This window comes from Odocoileus virginianus, chromosome 12 (genome assembly GCF_023699985.2).
Source record: "Odocoileus virginianus isolate 20LAN1187 ecotype Illinois chromosome 12, Ovbor_1.2, whole genome shotgun sequence".
Taxonomy (NCBI): domain Eukaryota; kingdom Metazoa; phylum Chordata; class Mammalia; order Artiodactyla; family Cervidae; genus Odocoileus; species Odocoileus virginianus.
Genome location: NC_069685.1, coordinates 7,932,835 through 7,954,136, shown reverse-complemented (window position 1 = coordinate 7,954,136; position 21,302 = coordinate 7,932,835). Strand labels below are relative to the sequence as shown.

Below are 21,302 nucleotides of genomic sequence, written 5' to 3'. Positions count from 1 at the left end.
GGCCACCATTAGTGAAGCTCATTCAGTCGTGTCCAACTCTTTGCGACCCCATGAACTATACAGTCCATGGAATTCTCTAGGCCAGAATACTGGAGTGGGTAGCCTTTCCCTTCTTCCCAACCCAGGGACTGAACTCAGGTCTCCCGCATTGTGGGCATATTCTTTACCAGCTGAGCCACAAGGGAAGCCCAAGAATATTGGAGTGGGTAGCCTATGCTTTCTCCAGCAGATCTTCCTGACTCAGGAACTGAACCCGGGTCTCCTGAATTATAGGCAGATTCTTTACCAACGGAGCTATCAATGAAGTGGCCACCTGGGAAATCCTGTTTCAAGGTGGTCAGTGACTAAATCCTTATGCAATGAATATGTATGTCTTCAACAGAGGATTCCACTTCTCTCCACTCTGATATTTCTGCTTATTATATCAAGTACACACTAAACATATATTATTCCACTCAGACATAACTTCAACAGGTGGCTTTGACCTTTCTCTCACTCTTGTCCAAAGTCCGTAACAGAACTTACATGGGACGTATGTCCCCCGAAAGAAACGTCAAAAGAATGATAGCCTTACAAAGAATATATTTTCTTAACAATATAGTAGAAGGAGAAGACTTAGAGTACAGGCTTCTCAATTTATGATATGTATCAGACGTATGATACTACAGCACTCCTCAACATTTTTTGTCACCAGGGACTGGTTTTATGGAAGACAACTTTTCCACAGACCATGGTAGGGGATGGTTAGGATAATTCAAGCAAATTACACTTATTGTGCACTTTATTTCCATTATTATTACATCAGCTCTACCTCAGATCATCAGGCATTAGATCTCAGATGTCGGGAACCCCAGTATAAAACCAAGAGGGGACAAAATTATGTCGTGACTTCAGAAAGGTTGGCATTGGCAATCTCCAATCCTCAATGGTTTGGATAATTTGGGTGACTGACTTCAGGGTTTTTTTTTTCTTTCTTTGTTTCAGGGGTACTAAAAGACAGTCATACCACATGAACTGACTCTATTACATAAATGTTCAACTTCATGAAAAGTATAAGCATCAGTAGTAAGTAGATGAGATGGGGAAATGCATTATGACTGTCAGATAGATGGAGGCTCAGTAACACCTCTGAATTAAAGAATCAATAGGAACTATCCTTTGCTTACTTCTTCAAAAGTAATTTTTAAATGTATTAGCCTTCATAAAGTCTTAAAACAGTTCTGATATGGAGAGAATTATCATTTTATAGATTTTACAGTTCTTATATGGAAAGAATTATCATTCTACAGATTCTCAGTCACTAAAGAGTATCTGTAAAACTCTTGGGCCAAAAGATAAACATTCCAGTTATAAAATAAGTAAGTTCTACAGAAGTAATGCCCAGCACAGTTAGTAAATATAGTTAATAATATCATATTGTATATTTGAAAGTTGCTAAGACAGTAGATCTTAAAAGTGCTCATCACAAGAAAAAACTTGTGACTATATGAGATGATGGATGTTAACTAGACTTTCTATGATCATTTTGTTATATATACAAATATCAAATCATTATGTTGTACACCTGGAACTCTAATGTGTCATTACATGTCAACTATATCTCAATTTTGAAAATTCTGTTGGAAAGTACTTATAAACATAAGTCATTAAAACTAGGTATGAAACTAGTTATCACAATAGAAGAGATTACCCTCTTTGTCCCCAAGCCACCTCTTTTGAAAGTTACCCTTATAAAGGTTGAGAGAAAGACCAGAGCTGAATAGCTGAATTGAAATCTTTCACTTGAGGTTTGACAAATCTATGATCAAGGTGTCAGATCAAAGAGTTTTCAGTGAGAAAAGAAATTAAGCAAGATTACATGTGAGAAAAGATACAATAAGTTAATTAGTAAGTTAATCATGCCTGAATATTAGACACTGAGCTTGGCAAACATTTGAACAGGGAATTTCCTTTCAACTGCTAATGCTTATACGATAATATATATTAAACACTAAATCAGTTTTAGAGTTTGGTTCAGATATTGCTACTAATTAGTTTTGGCTGATATTGAAGTATTTTGTATGCTCCATTTATAAAAGCACTCTTTGCCCATCTGTTCATAGGTTGAAAGTGATTAAAGGATACTTACTTTGGCTTCTGTAAAAGTCAAATACTTTTTAAGCTGCAAATATGTGAGAAAACCAGTTCAGGTTGCCAAGTTCAGAAATACATCAAACGAGATTTGCGATGCCTCCCTGCCCCCAATTCCTCTTCCAACCTGAATTATCAAAAAGTAAATATCACCGCTTTCCTGATTAGACTAGCATGCCCGCTTTGTCCAAATGCTTTGCAATTTAGTTATAATTTACACAATTTACTCTGATTTGGATTCTCTGCCACCAAGCTGTGTTGAGGGCTTTCGTTTCCTGTACATGCAGCCTTGAAGCAGAAGCGTGTGATGCTTTCGTGCTTTGAATGCTGGATCTGAAAGCAATTTGGCTAACAAGTGAAACAAGTTTGTGGCCTACTTTAATACCCTATATGAGGTCTGTTTAGTTTAAAAATAATGCATTATATTCAGCATGGGTGATAGAGATTTTTAAGAACAGCAAGGTAATACATTTCCATAAATAATATTGTCTCCGTATTATTTAGTACTCCACTGGCAAATCTTCCCAGAGGGTTAGGACTTCATGCTAGCAAAACTTGCTCACTTCAAACATCAGAACAGAATTCCTAGCACTTTAAAAAAAGGTGCAATCCTTCTGAAGTGGAAGATAACATCACTTTAATTGAGGGAAGATTTTTAAATAGTTTAAATATCTGAATGAGATGTGTTTCCTTCTGAGCTCTCCACACTCTTGGGTTCTGATCATTCCTCACAATGCTAGCCTGCCCTGACACAAAAAAATGAAGGGTACTCCTTTTTGGCTGTTGTTGTTCAGTCGCTAAGTCATGTCCAACTCTTCACAACCCCATGGACTGCAGCATGTCAGGCTTCCCTGTCCTTCACTATTTCCTGGAGTTTGCTCAAACTCATGTCCATCGAGTCAGTGATGCCATCCAAATATCTCATCCTCTGTCGCCCCCTTCTCCTCTTGCCCTCAATCTTTCCCAGCATCAAGGTCTTTTCCAATGAGTGAGCTCTTTGCATCAGGTGGCCAAAGTACTGGAGCTTCAGCTTCAGTATCAGTCATTCCAATGAATATTCAGGGTTGATTTCCTTTAGGATTGGCTGGTTTGATCTCCATGCTGTCCAAAGGAATCTCAAGAGTCTACTACAGCACCACAGTTCAAAACAATTTTTCGGTGCTCAGCCTTCTTTATGGTCCAACTCTCACATCTATACATGACTACTGAAAAAACCATAGCTTTGACCAGATAGACATTTGTCAGCAAAGTGATGCCTCTGCTTTTTAATATGCTGTCTAGGTTTGTCTTAGCTTTTCTTCCAAGAAGCAAGTGTCTTTTAATTTCATGGCTACACACCATCCTCAGTTATTTTGGAGCCCAAGAAAATAGTTAAGATTTCCGTTGTTTCCCCATCTATGTGCCATGAAGTTTATGGGACCAGATGTCATGATCTTAGTTCTTTAAATGTCGAGTTTTAAGCCACAGCAACATCTAACTAAATCACATTAAAGGGTGGAAGCTGATATTCTATTTAGGGCCTCTGAGGATACTTGTCTTCAACAGCTTATTACCTACAGTGCTTTAACCAGCACCTATCCAGAAATGCAAATGACACAGTGATCTGGGAGGGTTTCTTCTCCCTACCCCACACCTGACTTTCCTAGGAAGACATTCTCCCAGCCCATCAGGCCATATATCTCTGGAAAGATGAGTTTTATTTTTGCTATTGCTGCTTAGTTTCAATTTTCCAACAGCTCTTCCTCAAAAAATGAAAAATTTAAATCCCAGATTCAGTTCAAAAAGTGCAATTATTCTTTCCTGCATGTATTAACTTTTTGGAGGAGCACTATTTATTATGAATTAAACCAAAATTATCATTTCACATCACAGACAGCCAAAAGGAAGAACTGGATTTGTTCAAATTTAATTGATTCTGCCTATATGGGCAAGATAGTTATGACCCACTCCCAGGGAATTCTAATACAAGCATTTAAAACACCATTTTAATGTACGTACATGTTTTTATCTGTAGGGCACTTAAAAAAAATTACCCTGGAAGATGTAATAATGACTAGGGTGTTTATGCCAAAGGTGTAATGGGAGTTGACTTTTCTGTGACAGAGTGACCAGAGTTGTCCATTTTTCATGAGCTTATCTATACAATAGGGAACATAATGAGTTGTCTGGTCGTTCTCCCAAAATATTCATTTATTCCTCTTGGGGTAGCCCTTTGCTCTCAATCCAAACTTTAGTCAGTTATGGAGGAGAGCTGAATCTACCCACTGCCATCTGTCACTCTCATCTCTGATCAGAAAGAAAAATGAAGATCAGTGCCTGTCCACAGATTATTTGTTCCTAGAATCAAGTTTTAGATAATGAAATAAATCCCTGCAACAATTCAGGTGATTTTTAAAAACAATTTACAATATTATACTCGACCTGTTATTCCCAAACACCTATGTCTTTTAAGGATTGTCATTTCTAGGAACTGGGGACACCCTTGAGCAAGCACACTCAGTGTGAGGATCAGAAAGCAGGTCAGATTTTACTAGAAAAACAGGAAATGTGGACAGTCTTCAGATCAACCTGGAGAGGGGTGGGACTTGTAATTCCTCTCCCCAGGCTTCTGCTTCCCTATTCTCCCTCTGGATGAGGTCTTCCATGAAAAAGTAACTGAAACTCTGAATGTCCCCGTGAAATGAGACATCCGTTCGTCCTCGTTTCACTTTTGTGGCTAAGATTACTGTGATTTAGAGGTGAGAACTTATGTGATCCCTCTCTCATTGTGCCTCTTGCTGTTTCTCAGGTGTTTCCTTCTGACTTCACACAGGAACTGTTACCAATGAAGTCTGCTGCTTTCCCTGCCAGGCTGTTAGAGGCGTCAACATGGTGAAACCACTTTTTATAGCAGTAGACGGAAAAAGTATTCATTGACCAAGGAATGGAGAAGCAGGAGGGCTTGCTCTAAAAGCACCTTCTCCCATAAACAAGGACAAGTTTTTCATAGGAAAAGGGGCTAAAGGGACAGAATGGGGCAGAGGTCAAGGTCACTTAGATTCATGGAAATGGGAGGTGACTTCCTGGATCAGGGTCAGTGCCTCTTTTCTGCCCTTTTATAATCCTTTGGAGTTTGGTTCAGAAGCAGGTGGAACCAACACGATGACCTTGGGCAAGGATTATAGTATTAAAAGGAGATGACAGAGAGTTGTAGAGCAGCGGTACTCAGCTGTTTTGGCACCAGGGACCAATCTCATGGAAGATAATTTTTCCACGGACCAGGGGGCTGGGGGAGTGGAGTGCTGGTTTGGGGATGATTCTCATAAGGAGCATGCAACCTAGATTCCTCACAAGCACAGTTCCAAGTACCATTTTACTCCTAAGAATCTAATGCTGCCGCTGACCGGACAGGACAGGCAGCAATGCAAGTAATGTGGAGCAGCTGTAAATACAGATGACGCTTTGCCCACTGCTCATCTCCTGCTGCGTAGCACGGTTCTTAACAGGCCATGGACTGCTAGTGGTCCATGGCTCAGGGGTAGGAGACTCCTGTTACAGCAAGATCTTTGTCCCAGTTTTGAAGTTCAGACAGCTTATACCACTTTCTTGTGGTTAAACTTGTTCATGTCATGTAAACATAGTTAGAAAATAGTCAGTTTGGTTTTCTGTAAGTTTTCTTAGAAATGAGTTGGGGGTGGCTGTTTCCTTGCTTCCTTGATGAAAGCAGGTGTTCTTGTGCTGTTTAATATCAGACTGTATCAGTTATCAATGGGACAGTACGTGAAAAACTGAAGAAAGCAGTAGTGATGCCAAGAGCCAGAATGTGTACAAAATGAACGTCATGTCATTCTGAATTCACTTCCTTTATTTTAATGTACTTTTATGATTATTTTTGTTTTCACTAGATTTTTATACCATGGGATGATTTATAATGTTTCTGAATTTCAGAAGGCTAAATTTCAAGCTTTTCCTAAAATCTTTGCAAACAAGGTAGAGAAATACAGGCTGACTGGGTGATCTTGGGTGGTCCAGTGAAGAGTGTCATTACTAGCTGAGATGGTGAATAGACAACAGAAGACATGGGGAAGGAAATACACAATAATTTCAGTTTTGAGAGATGGTTATTGTGGGATAATCCAGTGAAGGTATTCAGGAAGGAGTAGAAAGTCTGATAGGAATTATAAATACCTGAAAAGGGAAAAAAATCATTAAAAGGCAGAGAAAAGATCCAAACTTTTAATTCATGCATTGAACATATATATATATTCATTTACTCACTCATTCATTCATTCAGTGTAAGTTGCTTTTTTAACATTGGGGATACACTAATAAATAAAATAGAACATTCTCTTTCCTAATTAAGTTTATGTTTTAGTAGGAGAAACAGATAGTAATCACAGTAAACAAGTTAATAATAGAGTCTGTTAGAAAGCAATGCATGGTATCATAAAAAATAAGGCAGGGTAAGGTGATCGAGAAGTGGTAACAGGAGTAGAAATTGCAATGTTAGTGTATGTTTTGCAAATAAGATCATCTATAAATGTATGGACACCAAGGGGGTAAAAAGTGGGAGGGATGAGTTGGGAGATTGGGACTGACATGTATACACTATTGATACTATGTACAAAATAAGCAACAAAAGAGAACCTACTATATATCTCAGGGAATCTTACTCAGTGCTCTGAGGTGACCCAAATGAGAAAGAAATCCAAAAATGAGGGGATATATGTATACATGTATGTACAGCTCGTCACTTTGCTATACAACAGAAACTACCACCACACTGTAAGCGTGAACTACTTATCTCAGGCAAAGGTCACAGGAGCTAAATCCCATGATGAATGTGACAGCTTTACTTGTAAAGCTCTGTACTTGGTTAACGTATATGATCATACAAACAATTCCTCAGACTTATGAGGATGGTTAGGTACATTTCCTGCATCATTGTAGTTCAGTTCAGTTCAGTTCAGTCGCTCAGTCGTGACCGACTCTTTGCGACCCCATGAATCGCAGCACACCAGGCCTCCCTGTCCATTACCAACACCCCAAGTTCACCCAAACTCATGTCCATTGAGTTGGTGATGCCATCCAACCATCTCATCCTCTGTCGTCCCCTTCTCCTCCTGCCCCAAATCTTTCCCAACATCAGGGTCTTTTCCAGTGAGTCAGTTCTTCACATTAAGTGGCCAAAGTATTGGAGTTTCAGCTTCAGCATCAGTCCTTCCAATGATCACCCAGGACTGATCTCCTTTAGGATGGACTGGTTAGATCTCCTTGCAGTCCAAGGGACTCTAAAGAGTCTTCTCCAACACCACAGTTCAAAAGCATCAAATCTTCGGTGCTCAGCTTTCTTTATAGTCCAACTCTCACATCCATACATGACCACTGGAAAAACCATAGCTTTGACCAGATGGACATTTGTTGACAAAGTAGTGTCTCTGCCTTTCAATATGCTATCTAGGTTGGTCATAACATTCCTTCCAAGGAGTAAGCGTCTTTTAATTTCATGGCTGCAGTCACCATCTGCAGTGATTTTGGAGCCCCAAAAAATAAAGTCTGACACTGTTTCCACTGTCTCCCCATCTATTTCCCATGAGGTGATGGGACCAGATGCCACAATCTTAGTTTTCTGAATGTTGAGCTTTAAGCCAACTTTTTCACTCTCCTCTTTCACTTTCATCAAGAGGCTTTTTAGTTCCTCTTCACTTTCTGCCATAAGGGTGGTGTCATCTGCACATCTGAATTTATTGATATTTCTCCCGGCAATCTTAATTCCAGCTTGTGCTTCTTCCAGCCCAGCGTTTCTCATGATGTACTCTGCATATAAGTTAAATAAGCAGGGTGACAATATACAACCTTGATGTACTCCTTTTCCAATTTGGAACCAGTCTGTTGTTCCATGTTCAGTTCTAACTGTTGCTTCCTGACCTGCATATAGGTTTCTCAAGAGGCAGGTCAGGTGGTCTGGTATTCCCATCTCTTTAAGAGTTTTCCACAGTTTATTGTAATCCACACAGTCAAAGGCTTTGGCATAGTCAATAAAGCAGAAATAGATCTTTTTCTGGAACTCTCTTGCTTTTTCTATGATCCAGTGGATGTTGGCAATTTGATCTCTGGTTCCTCAGCCTTTTCTAAAACCAGCTTGAATATCTAGAAGTTCACGGTTCATGTATTGCTAAAGCCTGGCTTGGAGAATTTTGAGCATTACTTTACTAGCATGTGAGATGACTGCAATTGTATAGTAGTTTGAGCATTCTTTGGGATTACCTTTCTTAGGGATGGGAATGAAAACTGACCTCTTCCAGTCCTGTGGCCACTGCTGAGTTTTCCAAATTTGCTGACATATTGAGTGCAGCACTTTCACAGCATTGTATTTCAGGATTTGAAATAGCTCAATTGGAATTCCATCACCTCCACTAGCTTTGTTCATAGTGATGTTTCCTAAGGCCCAGTTGACTTCACATTCCAGGATGTCTGGCTCTAGGTTGAGTGATCACACCATCATGATGATTGTAGTTACCACATAACAATTCTCTGGGTCATCACACCTCTATACTCTGAATTCCTTGAGAGTGATTACTTTTCCTTGTGTGTCTGGCAATATGTGATAGATGAAGGGAAGAAAAAGGGGGTAGAGACATGAAAGAAAGGAGGGATGGCAAAAGAACAGAATGGGGACATATCAGAATCTAAGAAAGTTTGAGGGCTTGCTTGTTTGGGTTTTTATTTTTCAGAATTGTCAGTGTGACTATTTTCCTTAAGAAACTGAATCACAAAGTTGACAAATAATAGGCTTCATGAACTGATCTAGGGTATTACAGTTCGGTTCCAGTGAACACCGTATTCATAAAATTACATTTGAAACGCTGTATTCTTCCCCAAGCATCACACGTCAAGAGGGAAACTTTTCAGTATGGTGAGCACTCATTCCTTTCCTCTGTTTTTATTTCCTTTCCCTTTATGGAACTGCATTTCTTCTTCTCCATTCATCTGACTCCTCTTTGATTTGCCTGGTCATATGATCCAAGCTGGAAGGTCAGCCAGAATATTTCTACATGAAGTGTGAATGTGTGTGTGTGTAATAAGAGACTTTTGTTTTTGGTAAGAACAGGAAGTAACTCAATTACAAACAGCTGGAAGCCAGTCATTTTCCTTACCACATGGAGAACAAGTCTGTAGTAAGAGGTTTTACTTGTTCCAAACAGGGACGAGCAGAGATTTAAAATGAAAGAAAGAAGATCACATCCTAGACATTACTTGAGTCTGTTGAATCCACTGAGTCTAAGATGCTGAACAGATCCCCACCAGACTCTACACTCTTGGAATTTCCACTTACACGAGCAAACAGCTACACACCATTTTGCTCAAGCTAATTTGAATTAGTATCCTAATAAGGATATAGATAGATACATAGAGAACCTAAAAAGAGAAAATTGGTAACTAGAGTGGTTTCAAAAAGACTGACTCAGGAGCAGTGGCTGCCATTTCAAGGTGGATAGGTGCTGAGCCTCACAGAGAGAACTGTCAAGACCAGAGCACTACTTAGAATGAAATGGGATTCCACTTGAACAGTCATTACTAGTCCCTGGAGTTTTCAGCAAGAGGCTCTGTAGAAGATTCACCCTTTGGATAGTTTCCATAGGAAATCTCTAAGACTTCTTAAACTCTGATATTCTGTAATTTCCCAAAGACGAAACAGACTAAAGGAAGCATCACTGGAGAAATATCATTCACTATACATTTATTTTAAAAAAACACTTAGCCTCTACTGACCCAGAAAAAAGTTGTTCACAGAAGATACTATGAACAAGCTAACATTACGCTGTGTGCATGTGTACTGAGTCGCATCAGTCATGTCAGACTCTTTGAGACCCTATGGATTGTAACCCTCTAGGCTCCTCTGTCCATGGGATTCTCCAGGCAAGAATACTGGAGTGGGTTGCCATGCCCTCCTCCAGGGGATCTTTCCAACCCAGGGATCAAACTTATATATGTCTCTTAAATCTTCTGCATTAGAAGGTAGGATCTTTACCACTAGTGCCACTATTAGTAGATAACAAATTTCAGAAGACATCAAAGGAAAGTCATTAGGTGGTAAACTGTAAAAGTGTTTTGAGATAAAATAGGTGGACTTGACCCATTTCAGGAAAAATGATGATGGACAAGTGTAGTAATTTTAGAGACATAAAGGAAAAATTTAAATGGCTAAATTTCTATACTTTGAAATGTGCTTTTCATACTTAGATATACCAGGAAATATGCAGTATTCTATAATATCAAAAAAGAGAAAATTTAGAATTCTTAGCACAATTTTGCCTTTTAGCAACACATTAGTGAGTCATATCCAGCAACTACTACCTTTTTAGTTCAAGCATGCTACAAAATAGAAAGGGAAAGTATATAATTATTCCTCATCTACATATTTACGTGAACTATCTGGATTCTCGGGATCCTAAAGAATGAAAAAAAAAACTTAAAATTTATAAAATGGTACACTTCATTGATGGCATATATAAACAATGTTTATATCATACAGAATTAATAGTAAAAAGGTGGAAGGCTGATTACCACCTTTCGAAGTTCTTACAACTTGAACATTATGAGTCAACAACAGAATGTTTTTCCTCTGTGAATTAAAAACTCATCAATTGTTCTATTCTATGCTTATAAATCAGTCAGTCATTTTCAAAAGCAATTATGTACTTTAGAAATTCACCAAAAGGAAAATTCATCGCTAAAGTCAGATGAACAGCTCACTGCAGAAAAACACTGAAAAAGAATAAATGTTTTGTTTATGAAATACAATAGTATATCTAAATGAACGTGATACTATCTACAATACAGTTAGAGTAGCCAAGGAAATTCAAGTGAACCTCAAGAAAGATATATGAAGAACACCTTTCTCACAGAAAATAAAAGTACAATGTCACTGTAATACTATAATAGATTATAATCCTGGTTCACAATTTTTGCTTAGATATTAAAACCAGTTCTATTTGCCAACTGTAGAGGGTTCCCCCAAAGCTGTGGCTATGGGTAGAAGAATTCCATCATGTTTTTCTTTCCTATAACTAAGAAGAGGGGGAAAAACAAATTCATATTTATGTAGCCTGGAAATGGTAATATATGTACGATGTATTTTACCCTTGAAATGCAAAAGTACTTTAGAAATTGGAAGGTACCCTACTGAAATTGACTGATGACTGATGAAAGGTCATAACATACTCGGTTCTCATATCGACTCTAAGGAAACCTCTAGCTGAAAATATATGAGAAATTTCTAACAAGAAGAAAATTTAAATACAAGCTTAAAGGGTTCCAACGTTTGGATTCTAAGGGCTTCCTGGATAGCTCAGCTGATAAACAATCCACTCGCAATGCAAAAGACCCCAGTTTGATTCCTGGGTCAGTAATTTGCCCTAGAAAAGGGACAGGTTACCCATTCCAGTATTCTTGGGGTTCCCTGGTGGTTCAGATGGTAAAGAATCTGCCTGCAATGCAGGAAACACTTGGGTTTGATCCCTGGGTCGGGAAGATTCCCCTGGAGGAGGGCATGGCAACTCATTCCAGTATTCTTGCCTGGAGAATCCCCATGGACAGAGGAACCATGGAATTTCTGATAGAAATGGTATAGGATTTCAAATAAACAAGAAAATCTTAATAGTGTTTCACTTAAATATTTTCAGTGAAATATGTCAGCATATGAAATATTTACAGTTTTATATTATTCACTTGTGTTTGTTGTTGTTCAGTTGCTAAGCCGTGTCTGACTCTTTGCCACCCCATGGACTGTAGACTGCCAGGCTCCTCTGTCCGTGGGGTTTCCCAGGCAAGAATACTGTGTGGGTTGCCATTTCCTTCTCCAGGGGATCTTCCTGATCCAGGGATCAAACATGTGTCTTCTACACTGGCAGGCGGATTCTATACCACTGAGTCACCAGGGAAGACCATATTGTTCACTACTTTACTTTATTTTCACGTTGTTTCACTTTTATCTTTATCTTTTTCTCCAGAAGCACTCTTACACATGCTAATTCATTAGTTTCAGTCTACTATCGTCAGAAAGGCTGCTAAAATTTAAGATACAAAGAACATAAAAGCTTCCTGACTGAGTAAGAACACTATAAAATGAGGGTTGGATTCTAGTAACAGTTTTTGTCTGTTTGTTTTTTGTGTGTGACCTTTTGTGACCTTAAAGAAATCACTTTAGTCTTCATTTTCTCAACTGAAAATTAAAGGATTGAATCAAGTGCTCTCTAAACTTCCCTTCAGTCATCATCCTCTAAAACATTTATGATATCCCTGCAAAAATTAGCTAGATGTCCCTACAAAACTGTCCCAGCTCTTTATGCGGTGCGGTAACAGATGGCAGACGGTACAGGAAAATGTTTTGCATTCAGAGTCACTGCTTGGCTTCAGGAAAATAAAAACAATAAGCACTCACCTTTCAGACTGTACAATTTTTATCATTGAAAAACTGGACTAAATTTTAATTTAGCAATACCTATGAGGAAAATAAAAAGACTTCCCAATCAAACTAACCAGGTAAAGGATATTTATAGGAAAAAGACTTACCCAAGAAAATAAGGTAACACTATCAACTAGTTTAAAAATGTACATATAGTATTATTTTTTCTTTAAAGCTAATCTTTTTGTGAAAAGGCTTTTGATGACAAATTCAATTTAAAAGACATGAATTATTCAGATTTTTTATTTTCTCTATGTAATTTTTGGTATGTTGTCTTTTTTCAAGAATTTTTCCATTTCATCCTAGTCTTTGAATGTAATAGGCAAGAAGTTGCTCATATAATCTTTTATCTTGTCGCTGTCCACAGAATATATAGTGATTCTACTTTTTTCATTTTTAATATTGGTAATTTGTCTTTTATCTTAGTTTTGTTAGGAGTTTACAAATTCTATATTCTTAAAATTTAATATTTTCAAAGAACCAACTTTTGGCTTTGTTAATTTGGTTTATTGTTTCTGATTTCTATTTCATTGCTTTCTGTTTTTATCTCTATAATGAATGCTACACATGCATCTAAAAAAAATGTATATTCTACAGTGGTTGGCTATCAGTTCAGTCCAGTTCAGTTGCTCAGTCATGTCTGCCTCTTTGCGACTCCATGAATCACAGCAGGCCAGGCCTCCCTGTCCATCACCAACTCCCGGAGTTTACTCAAACTCATGCCCATCGAGTCGGTGATGCCATCCAGCCATCTCATCCTCTGTCGTCCCCTTCTCCTCCTGCCCCCAATCCCTCCCAGCATCAGGGTCTTTTCCAATGAGTCAACTCTTTTCATCAGATAGCCAAAGTATTGGAGTTTCAGCTTCAGCATCAGTTCTTCCAATGAACATCCAGGACTGATCTCCTTTAGGATGGACTGGTGGGATATAGTCATCTATAAATGTCAATTATGTCAAATGAGTTGAAGGTTTGTTAAAATATGCTACGTTGTTATTTATTCTTTTTGATTTTACTAATTTTCCTATCAATTAGTAAAAGAGGAATGTAAAAAATCTCCTGTCATAATTATGGAGTTGTCCATTTTATTCTTTAATCCTGTCAGTTTCTACTTTATCTGTTTATGTTGTTCTGTCACTAATCCATCTCTGACTCTGCGACCCCATGGACTACAGCACACCAGGCCTTCCTGCCCATCACCATCTCCTGGAGTATGCTCAAACTCATGTCCGTTAAGTTGGTGATGCCATCCAACCATTTCATCCTCTGTTGTCCCCTTCTCCTCCTGCCTCCAATCTTTCGCAGAATCAGGGTCTTTTCCTATGAGTTGGCTCTTTTCATCAGGTGACCAAACTAATGGAGATTTAGCTTCAGCATCAGTCCTTCCAATGAATATTCAGGACTGATTTCCTTTAGGATGGACTGGATGGATCTCCTTGCTGTCCAAGGGACTCCCAAGAGTCTTCTGCAACAACACACTCTGAAAGTGCAGTTCTTCGGCATTCAGCTTTCTTGATATCCAACTCTCACATCCATACGTGACTATTGGAAAAACCATAGCCTTGACGAGATGGACCTTTGTTGACAAAGTAATGTCTCTGCTTTTAATATGCTGTCTAGGTTGGTCATACCTCTTTTTTTCCAAGGAGCAAGTGTCTTTTAATTTCATGGCTGCAGTCACCATCTGAAGTGATTTTGGAGCCCCCCAAAATAAAGTCTGTCACTGTTTCCTTTCTTTCCCCATCTATTTGCCATGAAGTGATGCGAGCAAATGTCATGATCTTTGTTTTCTGAATGTTGAGTTTTAAGCCAGCTTTTTCACTCTCCTCTTTCACTTTCATCAAGAGGCTCTTTCGTTCTTCACTTTCTGCCATAAGGGTGGTGTCATCTGCATATCTGAGGTTATTGATATTTCTCTCAGCAATCTTGATTCCTGCTTGCGCTTCATCCAGCCCAGTGTTTCTCATGATGTACTCTGCATATAAGTTAAATAAGCAGGGTGACAATATACAGCCTTGATGTACTCCTTTCCCGATTTGGAACCAGTCTGTTGTTCTATGCCCAGTTCTAACTGACCTGCATACAGATTTCTCATGAGGCAGGTCAGTGGCCTGGTATTCCCATCTCTTGAAGAATTTTCCAGTTTGTTTGGATCCACACAGTCAAAAGCTTTGGTGGTGTCAATAAAGCAGAAGTAGATGTTTTTCTGGAACTCTCTTGCTTTTTTGATGATCCAATGGATGTTCACAATTTGATCTCGGGTTCCTCTGCCTTTTCTAAATCCAGCTTGAACATCTGGAAGTTCATAGTTCACGTACTATTGAAGCCTGGCTTGGAGAATTTTGAGCATCACTTTGCTAGCATGTGAGATGCAGGCAGATTCTTTACCAGCTGAGCCACAAGGGAAGCACTCCCCACTCAAGTGCTGGCATTCTAAGATTTCCATGGAAATCTGAGGTGTTTACTAAGTCCCTGTCATCTGGCAGGAGTTGAATTCCAATTTCTGCCTCTCTCCTTGGTGAAAAGCAACTGAACATTCTGCCTAGGCTTTACATTCCACAAATGTTAGAGAAGTTTGTCTCATTCACCCTGTCCTTAGCATCTAAAATAGCAGGTTCTTAATGTTTATTGTCAAATTAATAAACTATGAAAGACTGAAAGAAACTTTTCTCAACAGGACAAGATACAAATCTGTTTTTCTTTTTCCTCTGGAAATTGTTCATTAATTCAATTATATTTTCTGAGTATCCACTACATTCCATATATTGTGTCATGAACTGTAAATTAAAGCATTAATAGAATCAACCATCTCTGCCCTTGCAGAATTTGAAATTTTAGCCAGGTTTCATCTGACATAATTTAGCTTATAGTAGATAGCTACTATTTAGGACCTATATTTGAATCCAGTTCCCTCACTGACTAGCTGAATGGCCAAGTGAAATAATCAACATGTTTACCCATCAGTAACATAAAAATACATCATGTGTTGTTATGGGAGTTATATGCAAGTACCTTGTACAAGATAAACACAGAATGATTGCTATTACTAAATTCATTATGAGACTAGCTCTCAGAAAATATCTAATCTTAAATTGGATATTTATTTATTTGATATTTAAATAATTGCACTGCATTATTTCACAGTCATATTTGGCCTAGATTCACCATATAGTGCAATTCTATAGTGCTTGAACTTTAGAGTCAGATGCATTTTGAAATTCAGATTTTATTTCAAAGTCTAGGAAATTAATATAGCATGTATGCCATATATTATATAACATTGAAGTACAGTCTGTGGCATGTCCTATCATTAAATATATTTTTAATTAATACAACTAATGTTCATATGTATGCAACACTGGACTATTCGCATGAAGTGGGAAAAGTGTAGACTATGAGTGGTCATAATCAATTGTTATTTCGATCAGGTTTTGACACTAAAGTTTTGGCACCATCTTAGGTGACAGCAGTTTTCAGTTTCTGGAGCTTTTCAGATTTGGAATTATGAATGAGGGATTACGGACATTATACAGGCACCCCTCAGGAGTAATTGAGAGAAGGAATTAAGCAGGATGTCTGGTAAGAGAAAGTAGCCTGAAAAATATATTTGAATAAACCTGTATTTACTAGGGGGTTAGATTTCCAAACTGGTTGCTTCTGGCAAACTTTAGTCTCCAAGGTTCACCCTTTTACTATCTGCATCTATATGGTTTGACATAGAGCTTTGCAGCAGGCTGATGCAAAAACAATATCAGATGACTTAATAAATGAATGTATTACCAATGCAAAAGAAAGTACAAGTTTGAAAACTATCTTTTTCAGAAACTTCACTATTAGCTTTCAACAATCCCTTCTTTCCACTTCACTTTCCAACTATCTCACATAATCAGTTAGTTTTTCACAAAAGTCTGTCAACAAATTTGCTACACACAGAAGCAGGGCAGTCTTAAGAATCTCTCACAGAGTGACTGAAAAGCATGCTGTACCATAGCGGACTGTAGTACGTAGTTTCTAACAAGCCAAACTACTGAAGCATCATGTAGAACTGTTTATAGAGTGCTTTTACTAGCCACTGTGAACTAAAGCCTGGTCTACTGAATGAGCAATATATGCTCAAAAAAATAAAAAGAATTGTTTTCCCTTGCTTCAGTCAAATTAAATGGGAACTTTGGAAAAGATATGTTCATACTGTGAATTTTCAACAACCTACACTTCTTTAAACCAGATACTTGTCAGGATAAAACCAAAGCAAGCACATTAATTTATACATTCATGCTATCATATAAAAGGTGTACCTGGGCTTTGGCTTTGATTCTGGTTTTACAGATTGTTGTTCTTTTTTCATAAAGTTTTTCTAGAAGAAAGAATAGACACAATTAGGAAAACAACTTCACTGTCAATAAAATTTTAATTCCATTGATGTTCTATTATATTAATCAAAGGGAGAAAGAACTTTAGTATTAATATTTAATACTAAATAATAAAGGCCTGATTATACTATATATTAAAAGCCCGAACAATGATATACATATGTATGTCTATCTGATCATGTTAAGTCGCTTCAGTCATGTCCAACTCTTTGCGACCCTATTCACTATAGCCCACCAGGTCCCCCTGCCTGTAGGATTTCCCTGGCAAGAATACTGGAGTGGGTTGCCAAGGCCTCCTCCAGAGGATCTTCTTCACCCAGGGATCGAACCTGCATCTTCTGCGTCTCCTGCATTGCAGGTGGAACCTTTACCACTGAGCCACTGTAGAAGCCCCAATTATGAGCCTAAAAATGTGTATAAATAAGTGTACTCAGCAGCATATGATCATAGGACCTCCTCCAGCATCTTTTGGCTCCCAGGAATACAATTCTTATGGATTATTTAAGTGAACAAATACCTATAAAGATCTACTACAGATAAGAATTTATTTATTTAGTTATTTGTCCTCCACTTATAAAAATATTAAAGCAGCTTCCAAAAATACAGTATGTATTAAAAAGACAAAAAAGAATATCAAGTTGAAAGGAAAATATAAATAGAAAAATAATTTCAAGTGTTTCTGATTTTGCTTAATGTGTTATACAGATTTCTCTCTCAAATTTCTAGCTATCAAAATATTGTGGTCTAAACTGTGTTCCCCTAAAATTCATATACCAAAGCCCTAATCCCGAGATGTGATTATATTTGGAGATAAGGCCTTTTAGGAGGTAATGAAGATTAAATGAGATCATAAGGGTGAGACCCTAATCCAGTAGGACTGGTGACCTGGTAACGGGAGGAGGGGCCACCTGGGCACTGCAAAGAAAAAGCCATGTGAGGACACAGCAAGAAGAAACCTATCAGTCAAGGAGAGAAGCCTCAGAAAAAACTCTTTAACTTCTACTGTTAACTTCCACTGAGTGAGCCACTCAGTCTGTAGCGGTTTATTATGGCAGGCCTGGCAGACTAAAACACAAAGTAGCAAAGAAAGCACAGTGGTTCTAACACTCACAGTGTCTATAAGAGAAGCACACTTATTTTCTGTAAATTTTTTTTCCATTAGATAAACTTTTCCATTAGACTAACTTTGAAGATTAACTTTTCTTCTAAAATATCTTCCATGAGTACTTTAAAGGAAGCCTGGGATAATGGCATGGTCAGCTTCAAGAGCATCTCTTCAATAATGACACTAGAGTGTTTAATACAGATCTTTTATACAATCCTTCAATACCAGTCAACAGTTGAAAGAACAACTCAGAGAGATGATTTTTCAAGACCTTAAAGTAACTGGGCCATTCATTCCCTTTCTGGCCATTAGGTGTAATCCAAAGCTTAAACTGATACCTAGAGGTATTGCATACCCAATTTATAATCTGCTATGTCAACTATCAAAATAGCTTTTGAAATGATGGCCTTGAATCAGGGGAATTTGAGGTAATCTTGTTAATGAGTAAAGATGAATGGATTTTGGATTGCTGGTGTTGTCTTCCCTCTCAGGCTCTAGAAGAAGTCAGTACCAGAAAGAGTCTTGGCTATAGATGTGTTTCTGATACCACAAGGAAAATATTTATTTTAGTTTTGCTTTTAAAGTTTCAAGTATATATATTTCACCACTGTTTGGCAACTGGAGTCAAAGAAGTCTCTTCTATAAAATCTCAGGATATATAAAGAGTAAATGTAAACATGAAATATGGAAGAAATTTGTATTTGTATTGCAATTGCACTCAGTTTTAAGACACAGAGTGATTATTTTAAATATATTAAACAAATCATAAACCTCTCCTTTGTAATCGAGCTTCACTCTATCCTATAGTGAGTATTCTCCTGCATGCAGTCTGACTTGTATGTGTAAATTTTTATTTCATGCTATTCATTTTTTAAGGTTGAAGATTAACTTTTCTTCTATAGTTACGTTAGAATACAATAATAACCTTGAGAAGCACTTTGTATCATTTCTTGACTACTTGTTAATTTTAGAACTCCCTGATCATGTTTTCTATTTCAAAGCAAAAAATCATCCTCAAAAGTAATACTGTACTTTTAAAAATGTATGTGCACATATAGGTGATAATAAAACATGAAACAGGACCTATATTTTAAAAACCACCCTCAAGATGTTCCACGACACATATTCATGGCTAGAAAAATACTCATGGCTATACAAATTATTTTTTAACCTATATATTCCATACTTTTGCACAAAACAAAGTGCTTGGCTTGAAACACACTGTCCTTATAAGATACTACTATTTAAACTTGCCAACTTGATTTTTTTAACTGCCTCCTTCTCTGGCCATATGACATACTCTCCATTATGAAGGGTGTCAGATATGAAGGTCATTCAGCAAAGCAACCAGACAGCCATTCTTTTTTTAAAATGGTGGTTGTAAGACACAGACTAAAAGGCAGCCACCCCAACTTCAGGATTTTTTAAATTTATTTATTTGTCTGTTCTGGGTCCTAGTTATGTATGCAGGATCTTTATTAGCGGCAGGCAAATTCCCAGTTGCAGCATGTGGGACCTAGTTCCCTGACCAGGGATCAAATCTGGGCCCCCTGCATGGGAGTGTGGAGTCTTGGCCACTGGACCACCAGGGAAGTCCCTTAGACAAACAGTCTTGAGGATTTTTCTTACTAAAATGTTCTCTGATTTTTTTCCAGTGACATCTGTTCTTTCTTTTTCTTCCGACTTAACATAATTAGAACCCGAGGGGCTTGGGGTCATCTTTTTGCAAAGTCAATAGCAGTCCTTTACTTAAGGGTTCTTGGTTTTTTACCCAAGTCTTAGTTTTCTCCATACCTACATATTAAAATTGCAAATCCATTCTGCCTTGATGTTTCTATTCCATTCTCTCCCAAAATGTTTCCTCTTGCCACAGCTGCCACCTGCTTCTCAAGACCTCCTCACGGTCCTAGACTCTTCATGGCAATGCATTTCAAGCGACACATTCTAAATACTTGGTTGAAGATGTAAGTCACTTATTAAACACTCATGTCAAATTCCCAATGTTTTTAACAACCTGTGTAGATTTATTTCAAACCTTTTTTCAGACTCCTTTCCCACATATTTTCTCAAATCCCACAATTTAACTGGCACCAACTTGTGATAATTCACATAATATTATTACATCTCAAACTTCCTTTCAGAAGCAGCTGTCTAATCTACCAATTCCCATTTCTTTCCAAATCTCATCTGGAATTTATGTTTTCCTTTTGACAATGCCACTAATTTCTCTCACAGTTTAATGATTAAATTGTTGCACTGATTAACCAGAGATGAAATACGGAATAAAAGCCTTTCATTTTGCACCTTCACGCTAACCATGTTTCTATGTTACTACTATTAGCGTCAAATTCTGCAATATGTTTGCAGTATAAAGGTAATCTATAATTAGCACATTATGCCTCCAACACTTTACCCTAAAATGTAGTTAAAGGGTATTTTCTAAGTAGCAAGAAATTTTCATAGTTTAAACAGCTTTGTGACCCTACCAGAAGCATATATAAACACACATTTAAGGTAAATGAAATGTTTGTTTAAAAATAGGTAACTGTGAACAGAAAACCACTAATAGCATATACATGTAAAATTACAAATTACACATTAAAACATGTGAAGTAAACTGAAAAGCTTTTTCTGCCAAGCTTGAATATAAACATCCATGTTTCCCCAGCAGAAGTCAGTCATGTCACCAGCACATTCTGTGAAATAGCAGTGAGTTGCATTCCTTATAGTGCTACTGCTTCCTGATAAGAAATATTTTAAAAAAGAAAACTGTCAATAAGTTGCACACATGCAGAACCAGAAGGCACAAAACACATGATTTTGGAATTTTTCACAAGTCATTTTCTTTACATTGTTGTATTTTAGCATTTCTAAGAACACACAGAATGAACAGGAAGGTTTTCAAGCCAGAGAAACACCCCCAGGAAGTTGCCATAGGCCCAGGTAACCCCTAGTCTCTCCAAATCTTCTCATAGAGCCATAGAAGCCTCCACTTTGAAGGCATTCTCAAGTGTGGTGTCTTCTTTACTTTCCATATGAGAAGTCAGGGGAATGCCACAAGGAATACTGGTCACTTGGTAATAGCCAAGGCCTCAAAAAGTCATTCAACTTTCAGATGAGGAAAGACTGAAGAAGGCGGCCCAACGAAACATAGGTTGGTCCTTTACCAATCACTAGACAAAATTTCTTTAATCTCCAAGGGAAATCAAGACTCCTTGACATGTAGGACTTTAAGGATAACATGGTAGCAATA

At 37.8% G+C, this 21,302-nt stretch overlaps 1 protein-coding gene across 2 annotated transcripts in view; it reads right to left on the bottom strand.

The window, feature by feature from the left end:
* The window catches only part of IQCM (IQ motif containing M), a 486,330-nt gene that overhangs the window by 243,024 nt on the left and 222,004 nt on the right, over window positions 1–21,302 (bottom strand). The window contains exon 9 of one of the 2 annotated variants that reach the window (XM_070474777.1): window positions 16,870–16,928. The exons of the other annotated variant lie outside the window; for it this stretch is intronic. Within the exon in view, the coding sequence (XP_070330878.1) occupies window positions 16,870–16,928 (59 nt within the window). The remainder of the gene's footprint in view (window positions 1–16,869; window positions 16,929–21,302) is intronic. 2 annotated transcript variants of the gene reach the window in all.